General features: G+C 44.3%; 1 protein-coding gene across 4 annotated transcripts in view; it reads right to left on the reverse strand.

Annotated features, from left to right (window-relative positions):
* The window catches only part of LOC129707751 (alpha-2,8-sialyltransferase 8F-like), a 95,837-nt gene that overhangs the window by 14,133 nt on the left and 53,978 nt on the right, over positions 1-27,726 (reverse strand). For all 4 annotated transcript variants that reach the window (XM_055653020.1, XM_055653047.1, XM_055653029.1 and 1 more), the window contains exons 5-6: positions 8,794-8,906; positions 6,045-6,134 (exon numbers count right to left, since the gene is read on the reverse strand). In XM_055653020.1, coding sequence (XP_055508995.1) covers positions 6,045-6,134; positions 8,794-8,906 — 203 coding nt within the window. The remainder of the gene's footprint in view (positions 1-6,044; positions 6,135-8,793; positions 8,907-27,726) is intronic.

The raw sequence follows: 27,726 nt of genomic DNA on the forward strand, positions 1-27,726 counted from the left end.
CGCAAGAGTTCCGCATGATTTAGCGGTAGGTAGATAAAGAGTTCCCACGGTACTCTGCAATTCTGTCATTTTTGCGAGTGACTTGTCCGTCTCCCGATCTTTCCCGTTAATCGTGAATGAACATCATGGACAGTAGTGTAGTTAATCACGTGGCACAAATGATGTTACTTTGTTGTCACACACTATATTGGTTTTTTTCACCCGAGCCCTTTAATGAGCTGAAGAATAATCTGTGTTTTTTTAGACAAATGGTGTTTGGTGTGATGCACCTTCTCTCAATATGTGCAAGAAGTCATCTTTTTATTTTGTCAAATATGAATAAACACTGTATCTCACATTGACCGTGATGATTGTGTTATTTTATGGTCTACTGAGAGGTGAAACTTTCAGTCTGAAGAAGGCTCTCGACCCGAAACGCCACCCATTCCTTCTCTCCAGAGATGCTGCCTGTCCCGCTGAGTTGCTCCAAGCAACTGGTGTCTATCTTCAAAGGGCTGACCAGGACTGCCTCTCTCTCTCTCTCTCTCTCTCTCTCCCTCCCTCTCACACACACACAGGCATGAATGGATGAACTCCGCGGGCCAGGCAGCATCTACGGAGGGAAATGGACAGGCGACCCATTCTTCAGGCTGCCTTATGTCTTCCACCCCCACCCCCCCCCCCCCCCCCCCCCCCCCAACTCCCACCCACACACACGAATGCTGGAGAAAATCAGCGGGTGCAGCGGGGCTGAAACGTTGTCTATTTCCTTTGTTCCATAGATGCTGCTGCACCCGCTGAGTTTCTCCAGCATTCGCGTGTGTGGGTGGGAGTTGGGGGGGGGAGAGAGACATAAGGCAGCCCGAAGAATGTGTCGCCTGTCCATTTCCCTCCGTAGATGCTGCCTGGCCCGCGGAGTTCATCCATTCATGCCTGTGTGAGAGGGAGGGAGGGAGGGAGGGAGAGAGAGAGAGAGAGAGAGAGAGGCACACACAAGGTGAATGTGAAATCTCACCTGCCTGTTTCAGTGACGGACACCCACCGCCACTAAATGAAGACACCCCCATCTGTCTCCCCCTCCTCTCCCTCGACTCCCGTCCCGACCCCCTGGGAAACTGAAGGTTTCCCGCTGTAATTAAAGAGTTCCCATGGTAGACTGTAAAACTGGGACCCTGATTCTGGACTCCCCCAACATCGGGAACATTCTTCCTCAATCTAGCCTGTACAATCCTGTAGATACGATTAGACAGGTATCTAGTTATTTAATTCAATTAATGATTTCTATCGCCCAGCCTCTCATCTTTCAATCGGGTTCGGCCAGGAGGGATCTGCAGATGCTGGATTAAAACGAAGATAGACACAACATGTAGCTCAGCGGGACAAGCAGCATATCAGAAGGATCTCGACCCGAAATGTCACCCATTCCTTCTCCCAAAAGATGCTGCCTGCCGTCGAGTTACTCATTCTCTTTAAACCGGCATCTGCTGTTCCTTCCGATATATGCACAAGAAATCGGCAATTTTTCGGGCCGAAACGTTGCCTATTTCCTTCGTTCCATAGATGCTGCTGCACCCGCTGAGTTTCTCCAGCATTTGTGTGTGTGGGTGGCAGTTGGGGGGAGGGGGGGGGGGTGTAGAGAGATAAGGCAGCCTGAGGAAAGGCTCGCCTGTCAATTTCCCTCCGTAGATGCTGCCTGGCCCGCGGAGTTCCTCCAGTTAGAAACTGCTTTCAGACAAAAAGAGACACAAACTGCTGGAGTACAATTTTTTTTTTTTTCCCCTTAGTCCCACCTGCCTGCACTCGTACCATAACCCCTCCATTCCCTTCTCATCCATATGCCTATCCAATTTATTTTTAAATGATACCAATGAACCTGCCTCCACCACTTCCACTGGGAGCTCATTCCACACCGCCACCACTCTCTGCGTAAAGAAGTTCCCCCTCATATTACCCCTAAACTTCTGTCCCTTAATTCTGAAGTCATGTCCCCTTGTTTGAATCTTCCCTATTCTCAAAGGGAAAAGCTTGTCCACATCAACTCTGTCTATCTCTCTCATCATTTTAAAGACCTCTATCAGGTCCCCCCTTAACCTTCTGCGCTCCAGAGAATAAAGACCTAACTTATTCAACCTATCTCTGTAACTTAGTTGTTGAAACCCAGGCAACATTCTAGTAAATCTCCTCTGTACTCTCTCTATTTTGTTGACATCCTTCCTATAATTTGGCGACCAAAATTGTACCCCATACTCCAGATTTGGTCTCACCAATGCCTTGTACAATTTTAACATTACATCCCAGCTTCTATACTCAATGCTCCGATTTATAAAGGCTAGCATACCAAAAGCTTTCTTTACCACCCTATCTATATGAGATTCCACCTTCAAGGAACTATGCACGGTTATACCCAGATCCCTCTGTTCAACTGTATTCTTCAATTCCCTACCATTTACCATGTACGTCCTATTTTGATTTGTCCTGCCTGCCAAGGTGTAGCACCTCACATTTATCAGCATTAAACTCCATCTGCCATCTTTCAGCCCATTTTTCCAAATGGCCTAAATCACTCTGTAGACTTTGGAAATCCTCTTCATTATCCACAACACCCCCTATCTTAGTATCATCTGCATACTTACTAATCCAATTTACCACACCTTCATCCAGATCATTGATGTACATGACAAACAACAAAGGACCCAACACACTCGTAACGTACTCGTAAGAGTCATTACGGATATCGCACGGATATCGCACGGATATCGCACTGGCATCTGCGTTCATACAATGTTGCAACGCTGCTCAAGACACTCTTGGAGAAATTCAAAAATGTTTGAATTTTCTCCCGACCTTACCAAGTCACACGACTGCCTGCCGTCAGCGCCACGGAGGTCCTCGGTGGTCCACGAATGCCGTACAGCTATCGCAGAAGGTTCCCACGATGTTACACTCTTGTTAGGTCTTGCTTCAGGTCGCACCGTGAGATCGCCCTTTAAGTACTCCCCACTCATCAGACGGGTTAAACCAACTGTGAGGACAGTTAAAGTCTGGTCAGTGGAAGCGGACTTCACACTTCAGCAGTATTTTGGAAACACTGACTGGAAGGCGTTTGCAGCCCAGGCCACCCTTGACTCCCACACGGACGTTGATTCCTACACATCCTCTATTCTGGACTTTATAAACTCCACCATCAATAGTATCAACTCCCTCAAACGGGTGACCATATTCCCGAATCAGAAGCCATGGATGAACAGCGAGGTCAGGCTACTGCTGAAAGCACGGGACACCGCTTTCAGGTCAGGCGATGCTCGAGCCTACAGCTCATCCAGGGCTAACCTGAAGAGGGGCATCAAGAAGGCCAAGCACTGCCATAAGCTCAGGATTGAGGAGCACTTCAACAACAACTCCGACCCCCGACGCATGTGGCAAGGCATCCAGGCCATCACGGACTACAGACCCTCCAACATCACCCCCACATCCAGCGACGCCTCCTTCCTTGAGGAGCTTAATCACTTCTATGGCCGCTTCGACAGGGCCAATCTAGAGACAGCCATCAAGGCTGTGCTACCTGCCGATCACCAACCCCTCACACTCACCCCTTATGACGTATACGTGGCACTGAGTAGGACTAATGCACGTAAGGCTGCTGGCCCTGACGGCATCCCCGGGCGCGTGCTCAGGGCCTGTGCTGCGCAGCTGACAGACGTCTGGACTGACATCTTCAACCTGTCACTTGCCCAAGCAGTTGTCCCTACGTGCCTTAAAACCACCTCCATCGTGCCAGTGCCAAAACACTCCACTGCGGCAAGCCTCAACGACTTCCGCCCAGTTGCATTTACCCCCAACATCACCAAGTGCTTCGAGAGGCTGGTCCTGGAACACCTCAAAAGCTGCCTACCCCCCACACTGGATCCCTACCAGTTTGCCTACCACAAGAACAGGAATACGGAGGATGCCATCTCAACGGCACTTCACTCCGCCTTCTCCCACCTCGACAACAGAGACACTTACGTAAGAATGCTGTTCATCGATTACAGCTCAGCATTCAACACCATTATACCATCTAAACTGATCACCAAACTCGGTAACCTGGACATCGGTCTCTCCCTCTGCAACTGGATACTGGACTTTCTAACCAACAGACCCCAGTCTGTTAGGTTAGACAAGCACACCTCTTCAACCCTCACCCTGAACACCGGCGTTCCTCAGGGCTGTGTGCTGAGCCCCCTCCTCTACTCCCTCTTCACCTATGACTGCACACCTGTACATGGTACTAACACCATCATCAAGTATGCAGATGATACAACGGTGATTGGCCTCATCAGCAACAACGATGAGTCGGCCTACAGGGAGGAGGTCCAGCACTTAGCAGCATGGTGCGCTGACAACAACCTGGCCCTTAACTCCAAGAAGACCAAGGAGCTCATTGTAGACTTCAGGAAGTCCAGATGTGGCACGCACACCCCCATCCACATTAACGGGACGGAAGGTGGAACGTGTTTCTAGCTTCAGGTTCCTGGGTGTTAACATCTCCGATGACCTCTCTTGGACCCACAATACCTCAACTCTGATCAAGAAGGCTCACCAGCGTCTCTTCTTCCTGAGGAGACTGAAGAAGGTCCATCTGTCTCCTCAGATCCTGGTGAACTTCTACCGCTGCACCATCGAGAGCATCCTTACCAACTGTATCACAGTATGGTATGGCAACTGCTCTGTCTCCGACCGGAAAGCACTGCAGAGGGTGGTGAAAATTGCCCAACACATCACCGGTTCCTCGCTCCCCTCCATTGAGTCTGTCCAAAGCAAGCGTTGTCTGCGGAGGGCGCTCAGCATCGCCAAGGACTGCTCTCACCCCAACCATGGACTGTTTACCCCCCTACCATCCGGGAGGCACTACAGGTCTCTCCGTTGCCGGACCAGCAGGTCCAGGAACAGCTTCTTCCCGGCGGCTGTCACTCTACTCAACAACGTACCTCGGTGACTGCCAATCACCACCACCCCCCCCGGACACTCCTCCCACAGGAAAAACACTATGTCTGTATATGTGCTAATGTAAATATTTATTCAAATCATATGCTATGTCGCTCTTCCAGGGAGATGCTAAATGCATTTCGTTGTCTCTGTACTGTACACAGACAACGTCAATTAAAGTTGAATCTGAATCTGAATCTGAAAAATGTTTTTCTCATCTCGGTCCTAAAAGATTTCCCCCTTATCCTTAAACTGTGACCCCTTGTTCTGGACCTCCCCAACATCGGGAACAATCTTCCTGCATCTAGCCTGTCCAACCCCTTGTAAGTTTCTATAAGATCCCCCCTCAATCTTCTAAATTCTAGCGAGTACATGATAGGAGAATTAAGAATAATTCGGCCATTCGGCACAACAAGTGCTGATCTATCACCATTCAATCATGGCTGATCTATCTCTTCCTGCCTTCTCCCCATAACTCCTGACACCCGTACACCAGTCAAGATTCAATATTGCCACAAGCTGATCAAAGAGTGGGGCTTCCCATGGCAGAAACAGGATTGTGTAATCCTGGTGGATTGAGGTCAACCATTCTGCACCAACTTCTAGTACCTGTTAGTAACAGCAGTAATGATTGATTCCGCACTTGGGCACACTGAAGCCTTTTGAAGTTTGATCCTTTGCTCAAGGAGATGGAAAATTTAGGGATTAATAATTAATGTGATTCATATTTCAATAACTGGTAGTAAGAAGATAAAAGTTGATCGATTACAACTACATTCCTCCGACACAGAAAACTCTATCAGCATTATATCATGGTTTACTTTATCATTGGCTACTATCTCTTGCTGATGGGAAACCTGATCAGTAGCAGCCTGCCAATACGGCAAAACTCAACTACACAGATCATCACCAGAGGAGTGATCAGAGGTCGGGTGGAAGATCCCAGAAGGCAAAAAGTAAAAGAATGTTGATAATAAACAAATGTTGAAAATGCAGATAAAATACATCACATGCTTCTTTTCACAAGCCTTTTTCCTCATCCAATATTCTTAACATTTATATATATATCTTTAGTTTAATTTTTAATTTATAATATTCACCTCTTCCTAAGAATACTTGGGTTTAATGTCACAACATCAGTTTTAGTTCCCACATCATCCTCATAACCCATGATTGGTGGAATATTACACCTGCAAATAAATATATGAAAACAATTATTTTGCCAAATTTTGATATAAACATATCACTGCTGCAATAATGAGCACAAGTTAAAGGCAGTAAATGAACAGAAGAAATCCAAAAACACATCGATTCATCTGCTTAAAGAACTGGTTATTTCCAATTTGTAGTGTTATTTCCTGCAGATCAATGGTTCCACTTTATATAAAGTCTTGTTTTAAAATATTTGTTTTCAGTAACACATTTCAGTCTCTCACATTCTTAAGACATACGACAAAGGAGCAGAATGAGTCCATTTGGCTCATCATATAACCATATAACCATATAACAATTACAGCACGGAAACAGGCCATCTCGACCCTTCTAGTCCGTGCCGAACACATATTCTCCCCTAGTCCCATAACCTGCGCTCAGACCATAACCTTTCATTCCCTTCCCGTCCATATAACTATCCTTGTTTGAATCTTCCCTACTCTCAGTGGGAAAAGCTTATCCACATATCCTAGTTAATTTGTTAATTGCAGAATAACAAAATGCAGGTGTATTATTGCTCAATTTTAGAATGTGTTTGGATATGCCTTTTCCACTTTAGAGTCGAAGAACTCGGCCTTCATCGAGTCTGCTCTGCTAATCAATCATGCCTGATCTATTTTTCCACCTCAACACCATTCTCATGTCTTCTTCCCATAAATGTTGACACGCCTTTTTGCTGTTTATATTCTTAGAATCTAAGTCACCTTCATCTCCCTTTTGTTTTTAAACACATATTGGAGTAGATCTTAGTGTAAAAAATGTTTTGTGTCGTCAGTACTCACACGGTGAGTGTGAGCCAGATCATAGCCGATTTGTAAAGCAGCTGCAGCCCTGTCAGTGATGTAGACTATAATGTATAGGAAGGAATTGCAGATGCTGGTTTACACCGAAGATAGGCACAAAATGCAGGACAGCGGGTCAGACAGCATTTCTGGAGAAAAGGAATAGGTGGCGTTTCAGGATGAAATGCTTTATATTGCAATTGCACTGTTAATCTGCTATTTCCAACATTGTAAGCCAGTTGACAGCAGGTAACATATCCTAGTTAATTTGTTAATTGCAGAATAACAAAATGCAGGTGTATTATTGCTCAATTTTAGAATGTGTTTGGATATGCCTTTTCCACTTTAGAGTCGAAGAACTCGGCTTTACCTATAATTACAATCATCCTTTGGTATGGATGTCCTTCCCTGGAAGATAGTTCTCCCTGGACTTGCGGATTTGCTGTAAAGGGAAAGGTTCGATATGTTTTTCTTTGGAGCACAGGGGGCATATGATGTACACAAAATCACAAGGGACATGGATATGTTTACTGGAAGCTCATTCCACACAGCCACCACTCTCTGAGTAAAGAAGTTCCCCCTCATGTTACCCCTAAACTTCAGTCCCTTAATTCTCAAGTCATGCCCCCTTGTTTGAATCTTCCCTACTCTCAGTGGGAAAAGCTTATCCACATATCCTAGTTAATTTGTTAATTGCAGAATAACAAAATGCAGGTGTATTATTGCTCAATTTTAGAATGTGTTTGGATATGCCTTTTCCACTTTAGAGTCGAAGAACTCGGCCTTCATCGAGTCTGCTCTGCTAATCAATCATGCCTGATCTATTTTTCCGCCTCAACACCATTCTCATGTCTTCTTCCCATAAATGTTGACACGCCTTTTTGCTGTTTATATTCTTAGAATCTAAGTCACCTTCATCTCCCTTTTTTTTTTAAACACATATTGGAGTAGATCTTAGTGTAAAAAATGTTTTGTGTCGTCAGTACTCACACGGTGAGTGTGAGCCAGATCATAGCCGATTTGTAAAGCAACTGCAGCCCTGTCAGTGATGTAGACTATAATGTATAGGAAGGAATTGCAGATGCTGGTTTACACCGAAGATAGGCACAAAATGCAGGACAGCGGGTCAGACAGCATTTCTGGAGAAAAGGAATAGGTGGCGTTTCAGGATGAAATGCTTTATATTGCAACTGCACTGTTAATCTGCTATTTCCAACATTGTAAGCCAGTTGACAGCAGGTAACATATCCTAGTTAATTTGTTAATTGCAGAATAACAAAATGCAGGTGTATTATTGCTCAATTTTAGAATGTGTTTGGATATGCCTTTTCCACTTTAGAGTCGAAGAACTCGGCTCTACCTGTAATTACAATCATCCTTTGGTATGGATGTCCTTCCCTGGAAGATAGTTATCCCTGGACTTGCGGATTTGATGTAAAGGGAAAGGTTCGATATGTTTTTCTTTGGAGCACAGGAGGCATATGATGTACACAAAATCACAAGGGACATGGATATAATGAATGCACAATATTTTTCCTTTAGAAGATTCTAAAACTACAGGGGTTGTGCTTAAGGTGAAATAAGGGAGATTTAAGAGGGACCTCAGGGGCAACTTTTTCACTCAGAGGGTAGTTCATATCTGTAATAATGTATCATGTTTCATGTTTGTGTTTTTGTGACTGAAAAACCAGATTATCAAAGCATTATCATGTTACTATTTGTGAGAGTGAATTGTCTCCATATTGACTCCCACATTTCCTCCATTAGCAGTGACTGCAGTCCAAAATTATTTATGCAGCTGCAACAACTTGGAGGTCTCCCGAGATTGTTTTTATTTTCCCATCCATTCTCTTACCTGAACACAAAGTCAGCCTCATTTATTTCCTTTCCACAGCTGCTGTTTGTTAGAATTCCTGCGTTTCCAATAACAGAGCAACGTTTAAGGATGTGATTTTTAAAAGGATCTGTCTGAACAAAAGAAACAATATTCAATTAGAAAATGGAAAACTACAGATGCGGGAAACCTGAAATTCACATTATTCACCTAATCACATATCTGCACACTGTGGATGGCAAATTGTAATCTGGGTTCGATCTTGACTACGGCTGCTGTATAGGTCTGTAGGTTAATTGGCTTTGGTAAAGCTTGTAAATTGTCCCATGTGTAGAATAGCGCTAGTGTATGGGGGTCGCTGGTTGGCGCGGACTCAGTGGACCAAAGGGCCTGTTTCCGCGCTGCATCCCTAAACTAAACGTTAATCGCGTTATTTCCTTATCATGCATCTGTACACTGTGGATGGCCAACATGTATTTTCTCTCTGACTGGTTAGCATGCAACAACAGCTTTTCACTATACAACCTATTCACATGACAATAAACTAAACTCAAAACTCACTTATAGCAAATCGCCAGCTCTGATACACAGAGAAAAAACAAATTAACTGAAATTGAAGAAGTCAATATAGACTCTGGTTGGCTGCAATGTACCCAGATGGCAAATGGGATGCTGTTCCTCAAGCTTGCATCAATCATGGTATAACAGTGTAGCAAAGCACCAGCAGGTCAAATTGGCAGTGGGATGGAGAATTAATTGGGATCTTTACACCCCGGGTACATTTGGGATCGGGAATGGATTGGCTGATGACTGGTGGAGGCAGGTACTCTCCCAACATTTAAAAGCTATCTAGATGGCACTTGAATCACCAGAGCATAGAAATGCCCTGAATCAAAGGCTGGTAAACAGGATTAGTTTGGATGGGAACTTAAAGGTTGGCATAGACATGGCGGGCCCAGGTGCTGTTTCTTTGTTCTGTGTGAGGAAGAATGTGAAAGATCTGGTGAGAGGGTAGAAGGGAATTACTGGAAAGGTTCCAGGATCGAATGATGTTAGTTATAATATTAGATTAGAGACCCCAAAGCATATAGAAACATAGAAACATAGAAATTAGGTGCAGGAGTAGGCCATTCGGCCCTTCGAGCCTGCACCGCCATTCAATATGATCATGGCTGATCATCCAACTCCGTATCCCGTACCTGCCTTCTCTCCATACCCTCTGATCCCCTTGGCCACAAGGGCCACATCTAACTACCTCTTAAATATAGCCAATGAACTGGCCTCAACTACCCTCTGTGGCAGAGAGTTCCAGAGATTCACCACTCTCTGTGTGAAAAAAGTTCTCCTCATCTCGGTTCTAAAGGATTTCCCCCTTATACTTAAGCTGTGACCCCTTGTCCTGGACTTCCCCAACATCGGGAACAATCTTCCCGCATCTAGCCTGTCCAACCCCTTAAGAATTTTGTAAGTTTCTATAAGATCCCCTCTCAATCTCCTAAATTCTAGAGAGTATAAACCAAGTCTATCCAGTCTTTCTTCATAAGACAGTCCTGACATCCCAGGAATCAGTCTGGTGAACCGTCTCTGCACTCCCTCTATGGCAATAATGTCCTTCCTCAGATTTGGAGACCAAAACTGTACGCAATACTCCAGGTGTGGTCTCACCAAGACCCTGTACAACTGCAGTAGAACCTCCCTGCTCCTATACTCAAATCCTCTTGCTATGAAAGCCAACATACCATTTGCTTTCTTTACTGCCTGCTGCACCTGCATGCCTACCTTCAATGACTGGTGTACCATGACACCCAGGTCTCGCTGTATCTCCCCCTTTCCCAATCAGCCACCATTTAGATAATAATCTGCTTTCCCGTTTTTGCCACCAAAATGGATAACCTCACATTTATCCACATTATACTGCATCTGCCAAACATTTGCCCACTCACCCAGCCTATCCAAGTCACCTTGCAGTCTCCTAGCATCCTCCTCACACCTAACACTGCCCCCCAGCTTAGTGTCATCCGCAAACTTGGAGATATTGCCTTCAATTCCCTCATCCAGATCATTAATATATATTGTAAATAGCTGGGGTCCCAGTACTGAGCCTTGCGGTACCCCACTAGTCACTGCCTGCCATTGTGAAAAGGATCCGTTTACTCCTACTCTTTGCTTCCTGTTTGCCAGCCAGTTCTCTATCCACATTAATACTGAACCCCCAATGCCATGTGCTTTAAGTTTGTGTACTAATCTCTTATGTGGGACCTTGTCGAAAGCCTTCTGGAAGTCCAGATACACCACATCCACTGGTTCTCCCCTATCCACGCTACTAGTTACATCCTCGAAAAATTCTATAAGATTCGTTAGACATGATTTACCTTTCGTAAATCCATGCTGACTTTGTCCAATGATTTCACCACTTTCCAAATGTGCTGCTATCCCATCTTTAATAACTGACTCTAGCAGTTTCCCCACTACCGATGTTAGACTAACTGGTCTGTAGTTCCCCGTTTTCTCTCTCCCTCCCTTCTTAAAAAGTGGGGTTACGTTTGCTACCCGCCAATCCTCTGGAACTACTCCAGAATCTAAAGAGTTTTGAAAGATTATTACTAATGCATCCACTATTTCTGGAGCTACTTCCTTAAGTACTCTGGGATGCAGCCTATCTGGCCCTGGGGATTTATCGGCCTTTAATCCATTCAATTTACCCAACACCACTTCCCGACTAACCTGGATTTCACTCAATTCCTCCACCTCCTTTGACCCGCGGGCCCCTACTATTTCCGGCAGATCATTTATGTCTTCCTTAGTGAAGACGGAACCAAAGTAGTTATTCAATTTGTCCGCCATATCATGGTTCCCCATGATCAACTCACCTGTTTCTGACTGCAAGGGACCTACATTTGTTTTAACTAATCTCTTTCTTTTCACATATCTATAAAAACTTTTGCAGTCAGTTTTTATGTTCCCTGCTAGTTTTCTTTCATAATCCATTTTTCCTTTCCTAATTGAGCCCTTCATCCTCCTCTGCTGGTCTCTGAATTTCTCCCAGTTCTCCGGTATGCTGCTTTTTCTGGCTAGTTTGTACGCATCATCCTTTGCTTTGATACTATCCCTGATTTCCCTTGTTATCCATGGATGTACTACCTTCCCTGATTTATTCTTTTGCCAAACTGGGATGAACAATTTTTGTAGTTCATCCATGCAGTCTTTAAATGCCTTCCATTGCATATCCACCGTCAACCCTTTTAAAATTAATTGCCAGTCAATCTTGGCCAATTCACGTCTCATACCCTCAAAGTTACCTTTCTTTAAGTTCAAAACCATTGTTTCTGAATTAACAATGTCACTCTCCATCCTAATGAAGAACTCAACCATATTATGGTCACTCTTGCCCAAGGGGCCACGCACAACAAGACTACTAACTAACCCTTCCTCATTACTCAATACCCAGTCTAAAATAGCCAGCTCTCTCGTTGGTTCCTCTACATGTTGATTTAGATAACTATCCCGCATACATTCCAAAAAATCTTCTTCCTCAGCACCCCTGCCAGTTTGATTCACCCAATCTATATGTAGATTGAAGTCACCCATTATAACTGCTTTGCCTTTGTCACAAGCATTTCTAAAGCAATGAAGATAGAGAGGAGATTTGATAATTGTGAACAAGATGGGTATAGGCATGATAAAGGTGGGGGAAATGATTTTAGTTTGCTGTCAATGTAAGGAATGAGGACACAGATTTAAAAAGCACAATGGGGGCATAAATTAAAAAAATTAATGCCAAGATCCGTTGTCTTATCAAAAAACAACAAGGATGATAAAAAATCTGCTGTCGTGAAATCTTGGACAAGGAAATGTAAGTTGCAGCTGTTATAGCTATTAGGAGGTGTGAGGTCAAATTGTAATGAGCTCGCTTCCTATAAAAATTATATGAAATTCCAATAACAGAGCAACGTTTAAGCAACCTCTTAATATCCTGGCGGAGAGATTTGCAAAGGCTACTGGGGAGACTTTAAACTAGAATGGCTGGGGGGAGGGACTCAAATAGAGAAAGCTAGTAGACAGTGTGTGAGGCAGGAGGCAGAGAAGGGAAGCACTCGGACCCAAAATGTAGGGGAGAAAGAAGAAAAAGACAATAAACAGAGAATGAGAGGCGGGGGGTTTCTTAAATGTGTATATTTGTGTAAGAAAGGTGGATGAGCTTAGAGCCTGGATTGACACCTGGAAGTATGATGTTGTGGCGATCAGTGAAACATGGTTGCAGGAGGGCTCTGATTGGAAACTAAATATTGCAGGATTTTGTTGCTTCAGGTGTGATAGAATTGGAGGGGCTAGAGGTGGAGGTGTTGCATTGCTTGTCAGGGAAGACATTACAGCAGTGCTTTGGCAGGATAGATTAGAGGGCTCGTCTAGGGAGGCTATTTGGGTGGAAGTGAGAAATGGGAAAGGTGTAGCAACACTTATAGGGGTGTATTATAGACTGCCAAATGGGGAGCGAGAATTGGAAGAGCAAATATGTAAGGAGATAGCAGATATTAGTAGTAAGCACAAGGTACTGATTGTGGGAGATTTCAATTTTCCACACATAGACAGGGAAACACATTCTGTAAATGGGCTGGATGGTTTGGAGTTGGTAAAATGTGTGCAGAAATACATAGAGGCACCTACTAGAGAAGGGGCAGTGCTGGAACTCCTGTAAGGAAATGATACAGGTCAGGTGGCAGAGGTATGCGTTGGGGAGCACTTTGGGTCCAGTACCATTAGTTTCAATATAATTATGGAGAGGGTCAGAACTGGACCTAGGGTTGAGATTTTTGATTGGAGAAGGGCTAACTTTGAGGAGATGCGAAAGGATTTAAAAGGAGTGAATTGGGACTTTTTATTTTATTGGACGGATGTAGAAGAGAAATGGAGGACATTTAAAGGTGAAATTTTAAGAGTACAGAATCTTTATGTCCCTGTTCGGTTGAAATAGTAAACATTGGAAAGAGCCTTGGTTTTCAAGGGAAATTGGACATTTGGTTCGGAAAAAGAGAGAGATCTACAATAATTATAGGCAGCATAGAGTAAATAGAGTAGAGTGCTTGAGGAGTATAAAGAATGTAAAAACAATCTTAAGAAAGAAATTAGAAAAGCTAAAAGAAAATATGAGGTTGCTTTGGCAAGTAAGCTGAAAGTAAATCCAAAGGGTTTCTACAGCTATATTAATAGCAAAAGGATAACGAGGGATAAAATTGGTCCATTAGAGGGTCAGAGTGGACAGCTATCTGCAGAGCCAAAAGAGATGGGGGAGATATTAAACGATTTATTTTCTTCGGTATTCACCAAGGAGAAGGATATTGAATTATGTGAGGTAAGGGAAACAAGTAGAGTAGCTATGGAAACTATGATATTCAAAGAAAGGAAGTACTGACATGTTTGAAAAATATAAAAGTGGATAAGTCTCCAGGTCCTGACAGGATATTCCCTAGGACATTGAGGGAAGTTAGTGTTGAAATAGCAGTGGCTATGACAGAAATATTTCAAATGTCATTAGAAACGGGAATAGTGCCAGAGGATTGGCGTACTGTGCATGTTGTTCCATTGTTTAAAAAGGGTTCTAAGAGTAAACCTAGCAATTATAAACCTGTTAGTTTGACGTCAGTGGCAAGCAAATTAATGGAAAGGATACTTAGAGATAATATATAAGCATCTGGATAAACAGGTTCTGATTAGGAACAGTCAACATGGATATTTGCCTGGAAGGTCATGTTTGACCTATCTTCGTGAATTTTTTGAAGAGGCTACTAGGGAAATTGATGAGGGTAAAGCAGTGGATGTTGTCTATCTGGACTTCAGTTAGGCCTTTGACAAGGTTCCTCATGGAAGGTTGGTTAAGAAGGTTCAATTGTTGGGTATTAATGGTGGAGTAGCAAGATGGATTCAACAGTGGTTGAATGGGAGATGCCGCAGAGTAATGGTGGATGGATGTTTGTCAGGTTGGAGGTCAGTGACTAGTGGGGTGCCTCAGGGATCTGTGTTGGGTCCACTGTTGTTTGTCATGTACATCAATGATCTGGATGATGGTGTGGTAAATTGGATTAGTAAGTATGCAGATGATACTAAGATAGGTGGGGTTGTGGATAATGAAGTAGATTTTCAAAATCTACAGAGAGATTTAGGCCATCTGGAAGAGTGGGCTGAAAGATGGCAGATGGAGTTTAATGCTGATAAGTGTGAGGTGCTACATCTTGGCAGGACAAATCAAAATAGGACGTACATGGTAAAATGGTAGCGAATTGAGGAATGCAGTTGAACAGAGGGATCTAGGATTAACTGTGCACAGTTCCCTGAAGGTGGAATTTCATGTAGATAGGGTGGTAAAGAAAGCTTTTGGTGTGCTGGCCTTTATAAATCAGAGCATTGAGTATAGAAGTTGGGATGTAATGTTAAAATTGTACAAGGCTTTGGTGAGGCCAATTCTGGAGTATGGTGTACAATTTGGGTCGCCTAATTATAGGAAGGATGTCAACAAAATAGAGAGAGTACAGAGATTTACTAGAATGTTGCCTGGGTTTCAGCAACTTTTACAGAGAAAGGTTGACCAAGATAGGGCTTTTTTTTGGAGCGCAGAAGGTTCATGGTGGACTTGATAGAGGTCTTTAAAATGATGAGAGGGATAGACAGAGTTGACGTGGATAAGCTTTTCCCATTGAGAGTAGGGAAGATTCAATAGAACATGACTTGAGAATTAAGGGACAGAAGTTTAGGGGTAACATGAGGGGGAACTTCTTTACTCAGAGAGTGGTAGCTGTGTGGAATGAGCTTCCAGAGGAAGTGGTGGAGGCAGGTTTGATTTTATCATTTAAAAATAAATTGGATAGGTATATGAACGGGAAAGGAATGGAGGGTTATGGTCTGAGTGCAGGTAGATGGGACTAGGGGAGAATAAGTGTTCGGCACGGACTTGAAGGGCCGAGATGGCCTGTTTCCGTGCTGTAATTGTTATATGGTTTAAGGGTGTGATTTTTAAAAGGATCAGGCTGAACAAAATACACAATAGTCAATTAGAAACTGAAATTGAAAGCTGCAAATGCGGGAAAGCTGAAATGGAACTGAAAATGACTGAAATGGAACTGGAATGACTGGAATTGCCAGAACTTGGAAAGGGGAAAAAAAAAGTTATTTCAGATGTCTCTGGAACTCTCTGCCACAGAGGGTAGTTGAGGCCAGTTCATTGGCTATATTTAAGAGGGAGTTAGATGTGGCCCTTGTGGCTAAGGGGATCAGGGGGTATGGAGAGAAGGCAGGTACGGGATACTGAGTTGGATGATCAGCCATGATCATATTGAATGGCGGTGCAGGCTCGAAGGGCCGAATGGCCTACTCCTGCACCTAATTTCTATGTTTCTATGTTTCTATGTGGTGGGATGGGGTGTGGCATTGGATTAGAGACCCCAAAGCAATGAAGATAGAGAGGAGATTTGATAATTGTGGACAGGATGGGTATAGAAATGTAGAAACATAATCTCTCTTTTAAAGTCACCCAGTGAATTGGCCTCCAGTGCCTTCTGTTGGCAGAGAATTCCACAAATTCACAACTCTCTGGGTAATTTTTTTTCTCATCTCAATAGACAATAGCAAATAGGTGCAGGAGTAGGCTATTTGGCCCTTCGAGCCAGCACCGCCATTCAATGTGATCATGGCTGATCATCCCCAATCAGTACCCTGTTCCTGCCTTCTCCCCATATCCCCTGACTCCGCTATTTATAAGAGCCCTATCTAGCTCTCTCTTGAAAGTATCCAGAGAACCCGCCTCCACCGCCCTCTGAGGCAGAGAATTCCACAGACTCACCACTCACTGTGAGAAAAAGTGTTTCCTTGTCTCCATTCTAAATGGTTTACTACTTATTCTTAAACTGTGGCCCCTGGTTCTGGACTCCCCCAACATCGAGAACATGTTTCCTGCCTCTGGCATGTCCAAGCCCTTAAAAATCTTATATGTTTCAATGAGATCCCCTCTCATTCTTCTAAACTCCAGAGTGTACAAGCCCAGCTGCTCCATTCTCTCAGCATATGACAGTCCCGCCATCCCGGGAATTAACCTTGTAAACCTACGCTGCACTCCCTCAATAACAAGGACCTTATCAAAGGCTTGCTGAAAGTCCAGGTGCACCACACCCACTGGCTCTACCTTATCCATTCTACTTGTTACATCCTCAAAAAATCCCCAAAGATTTGTCAAGCAAGATTTCCCCTTCTTAAGTCTTTTGAGATGAGAAAACACTTTTTTACCCAGACAGTTGTGAATTTGTGGAATTCTCTGCCAAAGAAGGCAGTGGAGCCCAATTCACTGGGTGAATTTAAAATAGATTTTATGCTTCTACATTTCTATAGCCATCCTGTCCACAATTATCAAATCTCCTCTCTATCTTCATTGCTTTGGGGTCTCTAATCCAATGCCACACCCCATCCCACCACATCTGAAATAACTTTTTTTTCCCCTTTCCAAGTTCTGGCAAAGGGCCTTGAACCATATAACCATATAACAATTACAGCATCAATTGAACAATAATTGAACCTAATATATATTAATACTGATTCTTTTCCATGCACCTAATTTCTATGTTTCTATGTTTTCCTCCAGAGTCATTCCAGCATTTTCATTTCCATTTCATCTTTCTCGCATTTGCAGTTTTCCATTTTCAGTTTCTAATTGAATATTGTGTATTTTGTTCAGCCTGATCCTTTTAAAAATCACACCCTTAAACGTTGCTCTATTGGAATTTCATATCATTTTTATAGGAAGCGAGCTCATCACTATTTGACCTCACACCTCCCAATAGCTATAACAGCTGCAGCTTACATTTCCTTGTCCAAGATTTCACAACAGCAGAAGTAATCTATTTTTTATCATCCTTGTTGTTTTTTGATAGGACAAGCTTGAGGAACAGCATCCCATTTGCCATCTGGGTACATTGCAGCCAACCAGAGTCTATATTGTCTTCTTCAATTTCAGTTAATTTGTTTTTTCTCTGTGTATCAGAGCTGGCGATTCTGCTATAAGTGAGTTTTGAGTTTAGTTTATTGCCATGTGAATAGCTTGTATAGTGAAAAGCTGTTGTTGCATGCTAACCAGTCAGAGAGAAAATACATGATTACAAATTCAAATTTCAAATTCAAATTTCAAATTTATTTTGTCACATACACCTAGGTGTAGTGAAATTATTTTTGCAATCGGCCATCCACAGTGTACAGATACATGATAAGGAAATAACGCGATTAACGTTTAGTTTAGGGATGCAGCGCGGAAACAGGCCCTTTGGTCCACCGAGTCCGCGCCAACCAGCGACCCCCATACACTAGCGCTATTCTACACATGGAACAATTTACAAGCTTTACCATCTTGTCAGCCCGTATTGCCCGTTTTGTTTCCTTCTGTTGTCCTATGAAAGTTTCCCAATCCTCTGGCTTCCAGCTACTCTTAGGGGACTGTGAAGGCATGAGAGGGGAGTTGGCCAAAGTAGACTGGAAAGGGATCCTAGCAGGAATGATGGTGGAACAGCAATGGCAGGAATTTCTGGGCTTAATCCGGAAGACGCAGGATCATTTCATTCCAAAAAGGAAGAAAGATTCTAAGGGGAGTAGGAGGCAACCGTGGCTGACAAGAGAAGGTAGGGATAGAATAAAACTAAAAGAAAAGATGTATAACACAGCAAAGAGTAGCCTGAAACAAGAGGATTGGGAAAATGTCATAGGACAACAGAATGAAACAAAACGGGTAATACGGGCTGAAAAGATGAAGTACGAGGGGAAGCTGGCCAGGAATATAAAGAAGGACAGTAAAAGCTTCTTTGATGTGTTAAGGGAAAAAGAATAGCAAAGTCAAATGTGGGTTCCTTGCAGGCAGACACGGGTGAAATTATTATGGGGAACAAGGAAATGGCAGAAGAGTTGAACAGATACTTCGGATCTGTCTTCACTAAGGAAGACACAAACAATCTCCCAGATGTACTGGAGGACAGAGGATCTAAGGGGGTAGAGGAACTGAAATAAATTTTCATTAGGCGAGAAATAGTATTGGGTAGGCTAATGGGACTGAAGGATGATAAATCCTCTGGGCGTGATGGTCTGCATCCCAGGGTCCTCAGGGAGGTGGCTCTAGAAATAGTGGACGCATTGGTGATCATTTTTCAATGTTCAATAGATTCAGGATCAGTTCCTGTGGATTGGAGGATAGCTAATGTTATCCCACTTTTCAAGAAAGGAGCGAGAGAGAAAACGGGGAATTACAGACCAGTTAATTATAGCGCTTTCTCACGGGGCGACAATGCAAGATGTAACCAGAGTGAAGTGGTCGTGGTCTAGCATGATATCACACGATATAACGGGGGGTAGATAAAGAGTTCCCACGGTACTCGGCATTTCTGTTATTTGTGCGAGTGACTTGCCCGTCTCCCGAGCTTTCCTGTTAAATCTTGAATGAACATTGTGAACTGTGAAGTGTCACGTGGCACAAATGATGTCACTTTTTTTTCACACACTATAAATATCCTCCCTTGGTTGAATTGGCTCATTTGGAGACATGCCTGTACTAATGCCGTGACTTTACTGCAGGAAGATGCCACATTACTTAGACGATGTTAGTTGCACCCAAGTTTAAATTTCCAACGTGTGTTTCAGAGTAAAGAGTCAGTGCAGAATCCTTGATAATCAAAAACTGTCTGAATCAGCACAGTTAGACACAAAATGCTGGAGTAACTCAGCGGGCCAAGCAGCATCTCTGGAGAAAAGGAATAGATTCCATTTTTGGTCAGGACCCTTCTTCGGGATGATTGTAGGGGGGAACTGGAAGCAAGAAAAGACCGGGACAAATCAGGGACAACAACAGATGACCTCAGCAGGGTATTTTGAAGAGGGGTCCCGACCCGAAATGTCGCCTAACCCTTTCCTCCAGAGATGCTGCCTGACCCACTGAGTCACTCCAGCACTTTATGTCTATATTTGGTTCCCTGATAGGCCAATTGTTGGCTAGGGATAGTGTGATCCCAAGAGAGAACCATCGTTGCAAACCTTGGACTGGTTAACCGACATTTACTGCATGGGGGGGGGGGGGGGGGGGGGGGGGGGCAGGAGGGGGTGGGCGAGGGAGAGAGAGAGAGTGTAAGTTACCTAAAATTAAATAATTCAATGTTCATAGTGAACACAGACACAAAATGTTGGAGTAACTCAATGGGTCAGGCAACATCTCTGGAGAAAATGAACAGGTGGCGTTTGTGTCTATCTTCGGTAAAAACCAGCATCCGCAGTTCCTTCCTGCACAATGGATCTCAGTGTCAAGTCTCTGACTCCCGTTGGCAGGCCATTCGGCCCACAGCCCGCCCAGCATGTCACAGGGGGATGGTGTGAAGGCTGAGTTAGACAGAGCTTGATTAATGTTACGGTTGGGGAATGGGCCATAATATGGCCAGGGAAACGCTGTTATTCGTGACGCCCCCTCCGCCCTTTCCCAGCTGTTCTCAATCGCACTTCTGGCCACACAAAAATGTATACTTTAAGAAGGAATACACAGAACATTTAAACTCAGGACGCTTCTAACAGAGTGAGCCATGTGAGCACTTTGATCATTCTCCCTGTATTTGCATTTGACAAAATAGTCAGAAAAAAATGTTTAAAAGTGTTCATACCTTTTGCTATGCCTAATTGGCCCTTACCGTTGGGAAAATAGTCTGATATTCGTAGGTGAAATGTCACCAACAATAATTGATTCTATTATTAATTGACTAATAATTGACTCTATTAGCGGAAAGATGCAATTCTGATCTAATATTATCAATGCCTCTGTCTTTGGAAGCAACACCAGCAATTTATTAAATCTGACTACATGCGGCACAGTGGTAGAGTTGCTGCCTCACAGCCCCAGAGACCGGGGTTCGATCCTGACCATGGGTGCAGTCTGTATGGAGTTTGTATGTTCTCCCTGTGACCGCGTGGGTTTTCTCCGAGTGCACCGGTTTCCTCTCACACTCCAGAGATTACAGGTTTGTAAGTTAATCGGCTTCGGTAACATTGTAAAATTGTCCCTGGAGTGTATAAGAATAGGTGGTCGGCGCGGACTCGGTGGGCCGAAGGGCCTGTTTCCACGCTATATCTCTAAAATCTGAAGTTATGTAATGTCTAAAGGAACTGCAGATGCTGGTTAATACGCACAAAAGACACAAAATGTTGGTGTAACTCAGCAGGTAAGTCAGATCTGGGAAGAAAAACATAAAAAGCTGGAGTAAGTCAGCGGGTCAGGCAGCATCTCTGGAGAAAAAGAATAGGTGGCGATTCGAATCGAAACCCTTCTTCAGACATCCTAATCGGAATTGAGTCTGAAGATGTGTCTCGTCCCGAAACATCACCTATTTTTCTCCAGAGATGCTGCTTGACTCGCTGAGTTACTCCAGCTTTTTGTGTCTGTCTTCGGTTTAAACCAGCATGTGCAGTTCACTCCTTACACGGGTATCTGGGGAACATTGATTGGTAGCGTTCTGGACCCTGCTTCGGAAAGGCATCGATCGCTAGTCGGCGAGGACTCCGAGCTGTATCTCTCAAAGAAGTACATGTGAAAAATTTCTCACGGACCATAAAAATGCGGGACTTTCAGTAAAGTCCCTTTTAAAGATTATAGTTATTTTCTTGAATCTCATTAACATAACTCATGAATAAGTTGGTCCATATGCGGATGCAAATCTTTATTTTTTTAATTCAATCCCACAGAAGACAATTTTTACTCACCTTCTTCCCCTCTGTCCAGCTTCCGGGTTCACTGTTCGCAGGAGTTCCCACGGTAAACGCAAGAGTTATTACGGATATCGCACTGGCCACTACGTGCATATAATGTTGCAATGTTCAACCACAAGTGTACAAGTCACTCTTGGAGAAATTCAAGCTTGCTTGAATTTGCTCCCGAGTCAACAAATTACACGATTACCTGCCTTTAACACCACGGTGGTCCACGGTGGTCCACGAATACCGTACGGTTATCGTACGAGGTTCCCACGATGTTCAACTCTTGCGTCAAGTCGCCCCGTGAGAAAGGCCTATTAGCCCGACTTCAGTGGTGGGAAAGATGCTGGAGTCAATTATTAAAGAAGAGTAATAATGGGGCATTTGGATAGCAATAAAAGGATTAGTCCAAGAACATGGAATTATGAAAGGGAAATCATGCTTAACTAATCTTCTGGAATTTTTTGAGGATGTGACAAGTAAAATGGATGAAGGGGAGCCAGTGGATGTAGTGTATCTAGACTTTCAGAAAGCATTTGATAAGGTCCCGCATGGGAGACTGGTGACAAAAATTAGAGCACATGGTATTGGGGTTAGGGTGTTGACATGGATAGAAAATTGGTTGGCAGACCGGAAGCAAAGAGTAGGAGTGAACGGATCCTTTTCAGAATGGCAGGCAGTGGCGAGTGGAGTGCCGCACGGCTCGGTGTTGTGGCCGGGATGGCAGGACTGACGTATGATGAAAGAATGGGTCGACTGGGCTTGTATTCGCTGAAATTTAGAAGTATGAGAGGGGATCTTAGAGTCATAATCCCTGTGTGGAAACAGGCCCTTTGGCCCAACTTGCCCACACCGGCCAACAATGTCCCAGCTACACTCGTCCCACTTGCCTGCGCTTGGTCCCTATCCCTCCAAACCTGTCCTATCCATGTACCTGTCTGTTGCTTAAACAATGGGATAGTCCCAGCCTCATCTACCTTCTCTGGCAGCTTGCTCCATACACCCACCACCCTTTGACTGAAAATGTTCCCTCTCGGATTCCTATTAAATCTTTCCCCCTTCACATTGAACCTATGTCCTCTGGTCCTCGATTCCCCTACTCTGGGCAAGAGACTCTGTGCATCTATCCGATCTGTTCTTCTCATGATATTGTATACCTCTATAAAATCTGCCCTCATCCTCCTGCGCTCCATGGTATAGAGTCCCAGCCTACTCAACCTCTCCCTATAGCTCATATCCTCCAGTCCTGGCAACATGCTCATAAATCTTTTCTGAACCCTTTCAAGTTTGACAATATCTTTCCTATAACGTGGTGCCCAGAACTGAACCCAATATTCCAAATGCAGTCTCACCAACGTCTTATACAACTGCAACATGACCTCCCAACTTCTATACTCAATACTCTGACTGATCTAGGCTAAAGTGCCAAAAGCCTTTTTGACCACCTTATCTACCTGCAACTCGATCTTCAAGGAACCATGCACCTGTTATCCTAGATCCTTTTGATCTACAACACTACCCAGAGGCCTACCATTTACTGTGTAGTTCCTGCCCTTGTTCGACATCCCAACACCTCACATTTCTCTGCATTAAATTCCATCAACCATTCCCTCATCAACCTTTTTGTTCATGTCTTAAAAAAAATCAATCAGATTTGTGAGACACGACCTCCCACATACAAACTCATGCTGACTATCCGTAATCAGCCCTTGCCCATCCAAATGCCTGTATAACCTATCCCTCGAGTAGGGGGCGCTGTCCTGTGCATGGCTGCCCAGCCAGCAGCTGTCTGTCTCTTCATCTTTATTTTTTATTTTAGTTAGTTAAGTGTTTTGTTTGGAGGCCTAGACTTTTTTTATGTGGGGGGTGGGGGGGGGAGAGGAAAACTACCTTTCGGGGTCCCTACCTGGTCGGAGACGCGGCTTTTCTCCGGGCTGCAGCTTCGATCCGTCCTCGCGGCCTACCAGCGGGCCTGGAGCGGCGTTTCCTGTCGCGGACCGCCCAGAACCTCGGCTTAGGCAGCGGCACAGCGCTGGAGCGCTATCGCGGAGCAGGCGATGCTTTGCCCAGGTCGCGGACTGTGGAGCGGCTAGCTGCGGGCGGCGGCGCCGAACTTAACATCGGGAGCCTGGGATCTCTAGATGAGATTGCCAGTTGTGGAGCTCCGACTGGCGCCGCCTTGTCGGCTTTGGAATCCGCGGCCTCCAGTGCGGAAGCGGCCGTTCCAGGGTTCCCATGCCGCTGGGAGGACTCTCCCGACGCCGGAGCAACATCACCCGGCGAGAACGGCCTGGAACATCGGGCCTCCGTAGAGGCAAATGTGGAGGCCTCGATGGGCCCGACTATGGGTGAACTCGGGTTGGGGACTGGACTTTGTGCCTTCCCTCATGGTGGGAGCCATTGTGGGGGGATGTTCTATGTGTTTAAGATTCTCATTGGTGTTATGTCTGTATTTTTTTTGTGTGCTGCAAAATGGCAAAAAGCATTTCACTTCACTACACCTGGGTGTATGTGAATGTGACCAATAAAATACCTTTGATACCCTCAGAATACTCTCTGGTAACTTTCTAACAATAGATGTTAAGCTTACCAGCCTATAATTCACAGCATTTTGCCTGCAGTTCTTCTTGAAAAGAAGTACAACATTTGCCACCCTCCAGTCTTCCGACACCTCTCCTGTATTTAAGGACAACTCGAAAATTTCAATCAGGATTCTCGCAATTTCCTCTCTAGTTTCCCGCAATGTACTTGGATATATTTGATCAGGCCCTGGAGATTTGTCTACCTTCATACAATAGACATTAGACAAAGACAATAGGTGCAGGTGTAGGCCAGTCGGCCCTTCGAGCCAGCATCACCATTCAGTGAATTGGCGTCCACTGCCTTCTGTGGCAGAGAATTCCACAGATTCATAACTCTCTGGGTGAAAAAGGTTTTCACCATCTCAGTCCGAAATGGTCTACCCCTTATTCTTAAACTGTGGCCCCTGGTTCTGGACTCCCCCAACATCGGGAACATGTTTCCTGCCTCTAGTGTGTCCAAACCCTTAATAATCTTATATGTTTCAATAAGATCCCCTCTCACCCTTCTAAATTCCAGAGTATACAAGCCCAGCCGCTCCATTCTCTCAGCATATGACAGTCTCGCCATCCCGGGAATTAACCTTGTAAACCTACGCTGCACTCCCGACAGTACATGACAGTACCTTCAGTACTTCTTCGATGGTAACACTGACTGCTCTCAAGACACTTCCATTGACTGCCCCAAGTTCCTCCGTCCTACTGTCTTTCTCCTCGGTAAATACAGAGGAGAAATATTCATTGAGAATCATGCCTATTTCCAGTGGCTCCACACAGAGGTGGCCGCTTTGATTCCAGAGAGGTCCCACTCTCTATCTAGTTACCCTTTTCCCCCTTATGTATTTATAAAATCTTTTAGAATTATCCTTAATGCTACCACCCCGAGCTATCTCCTGGCCCCTTTTTGCCCTTCTGATGTCCTTTTTCAGTTTACTCCTTAGTTTCCAAAACTCCTCCAGGGATTCACTTGATACCTGTACCTGTCCCATGCATCCTTCTTGTTTTTGACCAACGTCTCAATTTCACTCGTCAGCCAATCTTCCTTATGTTTGCCTGCTTTGCCCTTCACTCTAACGGGGCTGTGCATATCCTGAACTTTTGTCAGCACACTTTTAAAATATCCCACTTGGTCGGTGTTCCTTGCCCCTCAAATAATCTGCTCCAGTCAACTTGAGCGAGACCTTCTCTCATCCCCTCAAAGTTAGCCTTACCCCAGTTGAGCATTTTAACATGTGGACCCTCTCCGTCCCTATCCATAACTATCTTAAACCTAATCGAACTGTGGTCACTTGGCCCAAAAGGCTCCTCCGCACACACTTCATTAACTTGCCCTTCCCAATTTCCCAATGCTAGATGCAGAGCATTGCCCTCTCACATGTGGGGGCCTCCACTTACGGCTCTCCTGAACACTTTTGAGGAATTGCACCCCATTTAAACCCTTCACACTATGATTTTCCCAGTCTATATTGGGAAAGTTAAAATCCCCTACTACGACACCCTTACTTGACCTGCACCTGTCTGCAATCTCTTGGCACATTTGTTCTTCTAAATCCCATAGACTATTCGGGGGTCTGTAGTACACCCCCAACAAGGTGATCATTCCTTTCTTGTTCCTCAGCTCCACCCATATAGCCTCACTAGACAAACCATCCATAATGTCACTGCTGAACACAGCTGTGACATCCTCCTTAACCAACAATGTAACCACTGCTCCTCTTTTTCCTTCACCCCAGTCTCTTCTGAATCCTGGAACATTCTGCTGCCAGTCCTGCCCCTCCCTTAACCAGGTTTCAGTCATGGCTACAACATCCCAGTCGCTCGTACCTATCCATGCCCTAAGCTCATCTGCCTTACTCGTCAGGCCCCTTGCATTAAAATACGCGCAGTTTAAAGCAACCCTCCTTCCTCACTCCACCTTTTACGTGCCTATTCTGTCTAAAATGTTCCCGATGTTGGGGGAGTCCTGAACCAGGGGACACAGTTTAAGAATAAGGGGTAGACCATTTCGGACTGAGATGTTGAAAACCTTTTTCACCCAGAGAGTGGTCAATATGTGGAATTCTCTGCCACAGAGGCAGTGGAGGCCAATTAACTGGATGTGTTCAAGAGAGAGCTCTTAAGACTAAGGGAATCAAGGGATATGGGGACAAAACCGGAACGGGGTACTCATTTTGGATGATCAGCCATGATCATATTGAATGAGAGCTATCTCCTGGCCCCGTTTTGCCCTTCTGAACTCTTTTGTCAGTTTACTCCTTAGTTCCCGAAACTCCTCCAGGGATGCACTTGATCCCAGCTGCTCATGTATCCTTCTTGTTTTTGATCAACGCCTCAATTTCCCTCGGGAAATTCCTTGTTTTTTACACAAGGAAAAAGAGAGTTAGAGCTCTTACAGCTAGCAAAATCAAGGGATATGGGGAGAAGTCAAGAATGGGGTACTGATTGTGGATAATCAGCCATGATCACATTGAATGGCAGTGCTGGTCGCGAAGGGCCGAATGGCCTACTCCTGTACCTATTTTCTATGTATCTATGAATGGCGCTGCTGGCTCGAAAGGGCCGAATGGCCTACTCCTGCACCTATTTTCTATGTCTATGTTTCTTCAAGGAAATAAATGATAGGTTAAGAATGGGCAAAAGGACAATCGAAATTAAAAAACCCCACAAATGCTGGAAACATGAATAGGTCAGAAAGCATCTGTAGAAAGGAGAAATAGTTGATTCAGATTGAAAATCCTTAGCCGGAACTAGAAAAGAGAAAACAAGTTAGATATAGATTTAAGCTGTTGAGGTAAATCCAGTTTGACATGGGGATAAGCTATAATAAAGTTATTAAATTGATATCTTAATGAGGCATTAAAAGAATGTTGTTTTTATATTCCTTTGCAGTCTCAAACTCTGGCTAAATTAATTAATAGTTTTATGTTCTTTCCTTTGCTCCCATGACCTTCTCCATTGCCAATCACCATGGCAAATGTAGCAACCTATTATCAGAAGCATTCCCTTTATCCAAGCCTCCTTGTATTCTCTCCTTCCTTCAAGTCAAGTCAAGTCAAGTTTATTTGTCACATACACATACGAGATGTGTAGTGAAATGAAAGTGGCAATGCTCGCGGAACAACAAAACAACCAAACAAATTATAAACACAATCATAACACACATATTATTTTACATAATAAATAATAGAAGGAAAAACGTTCTGTAGAGTTAGTCCCTGGTGAGAAAGGCGTTTACAGTCCGAATTGCCTCTGGGAAGAAACTCCTTCTCAACCTCTCCGTTCTCACTGCATGGCAACGGAGGCGTTTGCCTGACCGTAGCGGCTGGAACAGTCCGTTGCAGGGGTGGAAGAGGTCTCTCATGATTTTGTTTGCTCTGGATTTTTTTTTTTGTTTTATTTTTCCTGCAGGCAGGGGGGTGATTTTATTCCCATAGTTAATACGGCCGAAAACACTACTCTGGCGCCTAGCCTTCTTGCCAACTTGTAATACCAATCCATTCCCGAACCTCTAGTTTTAATGTTTCCCGGACAAGTAAGCAGATCAAGAAAAAGAAAGCACTGTAGAAAGGGTAGACAGTCTGAATTTCCTCAATTGCCTGAGGTGGTAAAAACGTGCCTTGTGTATACT

Source organism: Leucoraja erinacea, chromosome 2 (assembly GCF_028641065.1).
Source record: "Leucoraja erinacea ecotype New England chromosome 2, Leri_hhj_1, whole genome shotgun sequence".
NCBI lineage: Eukaryota > Metazoa > Chordata > Chondrichthyes > Rajiformes > Rajidae > Leucoraja > Leucoraja erinaceus.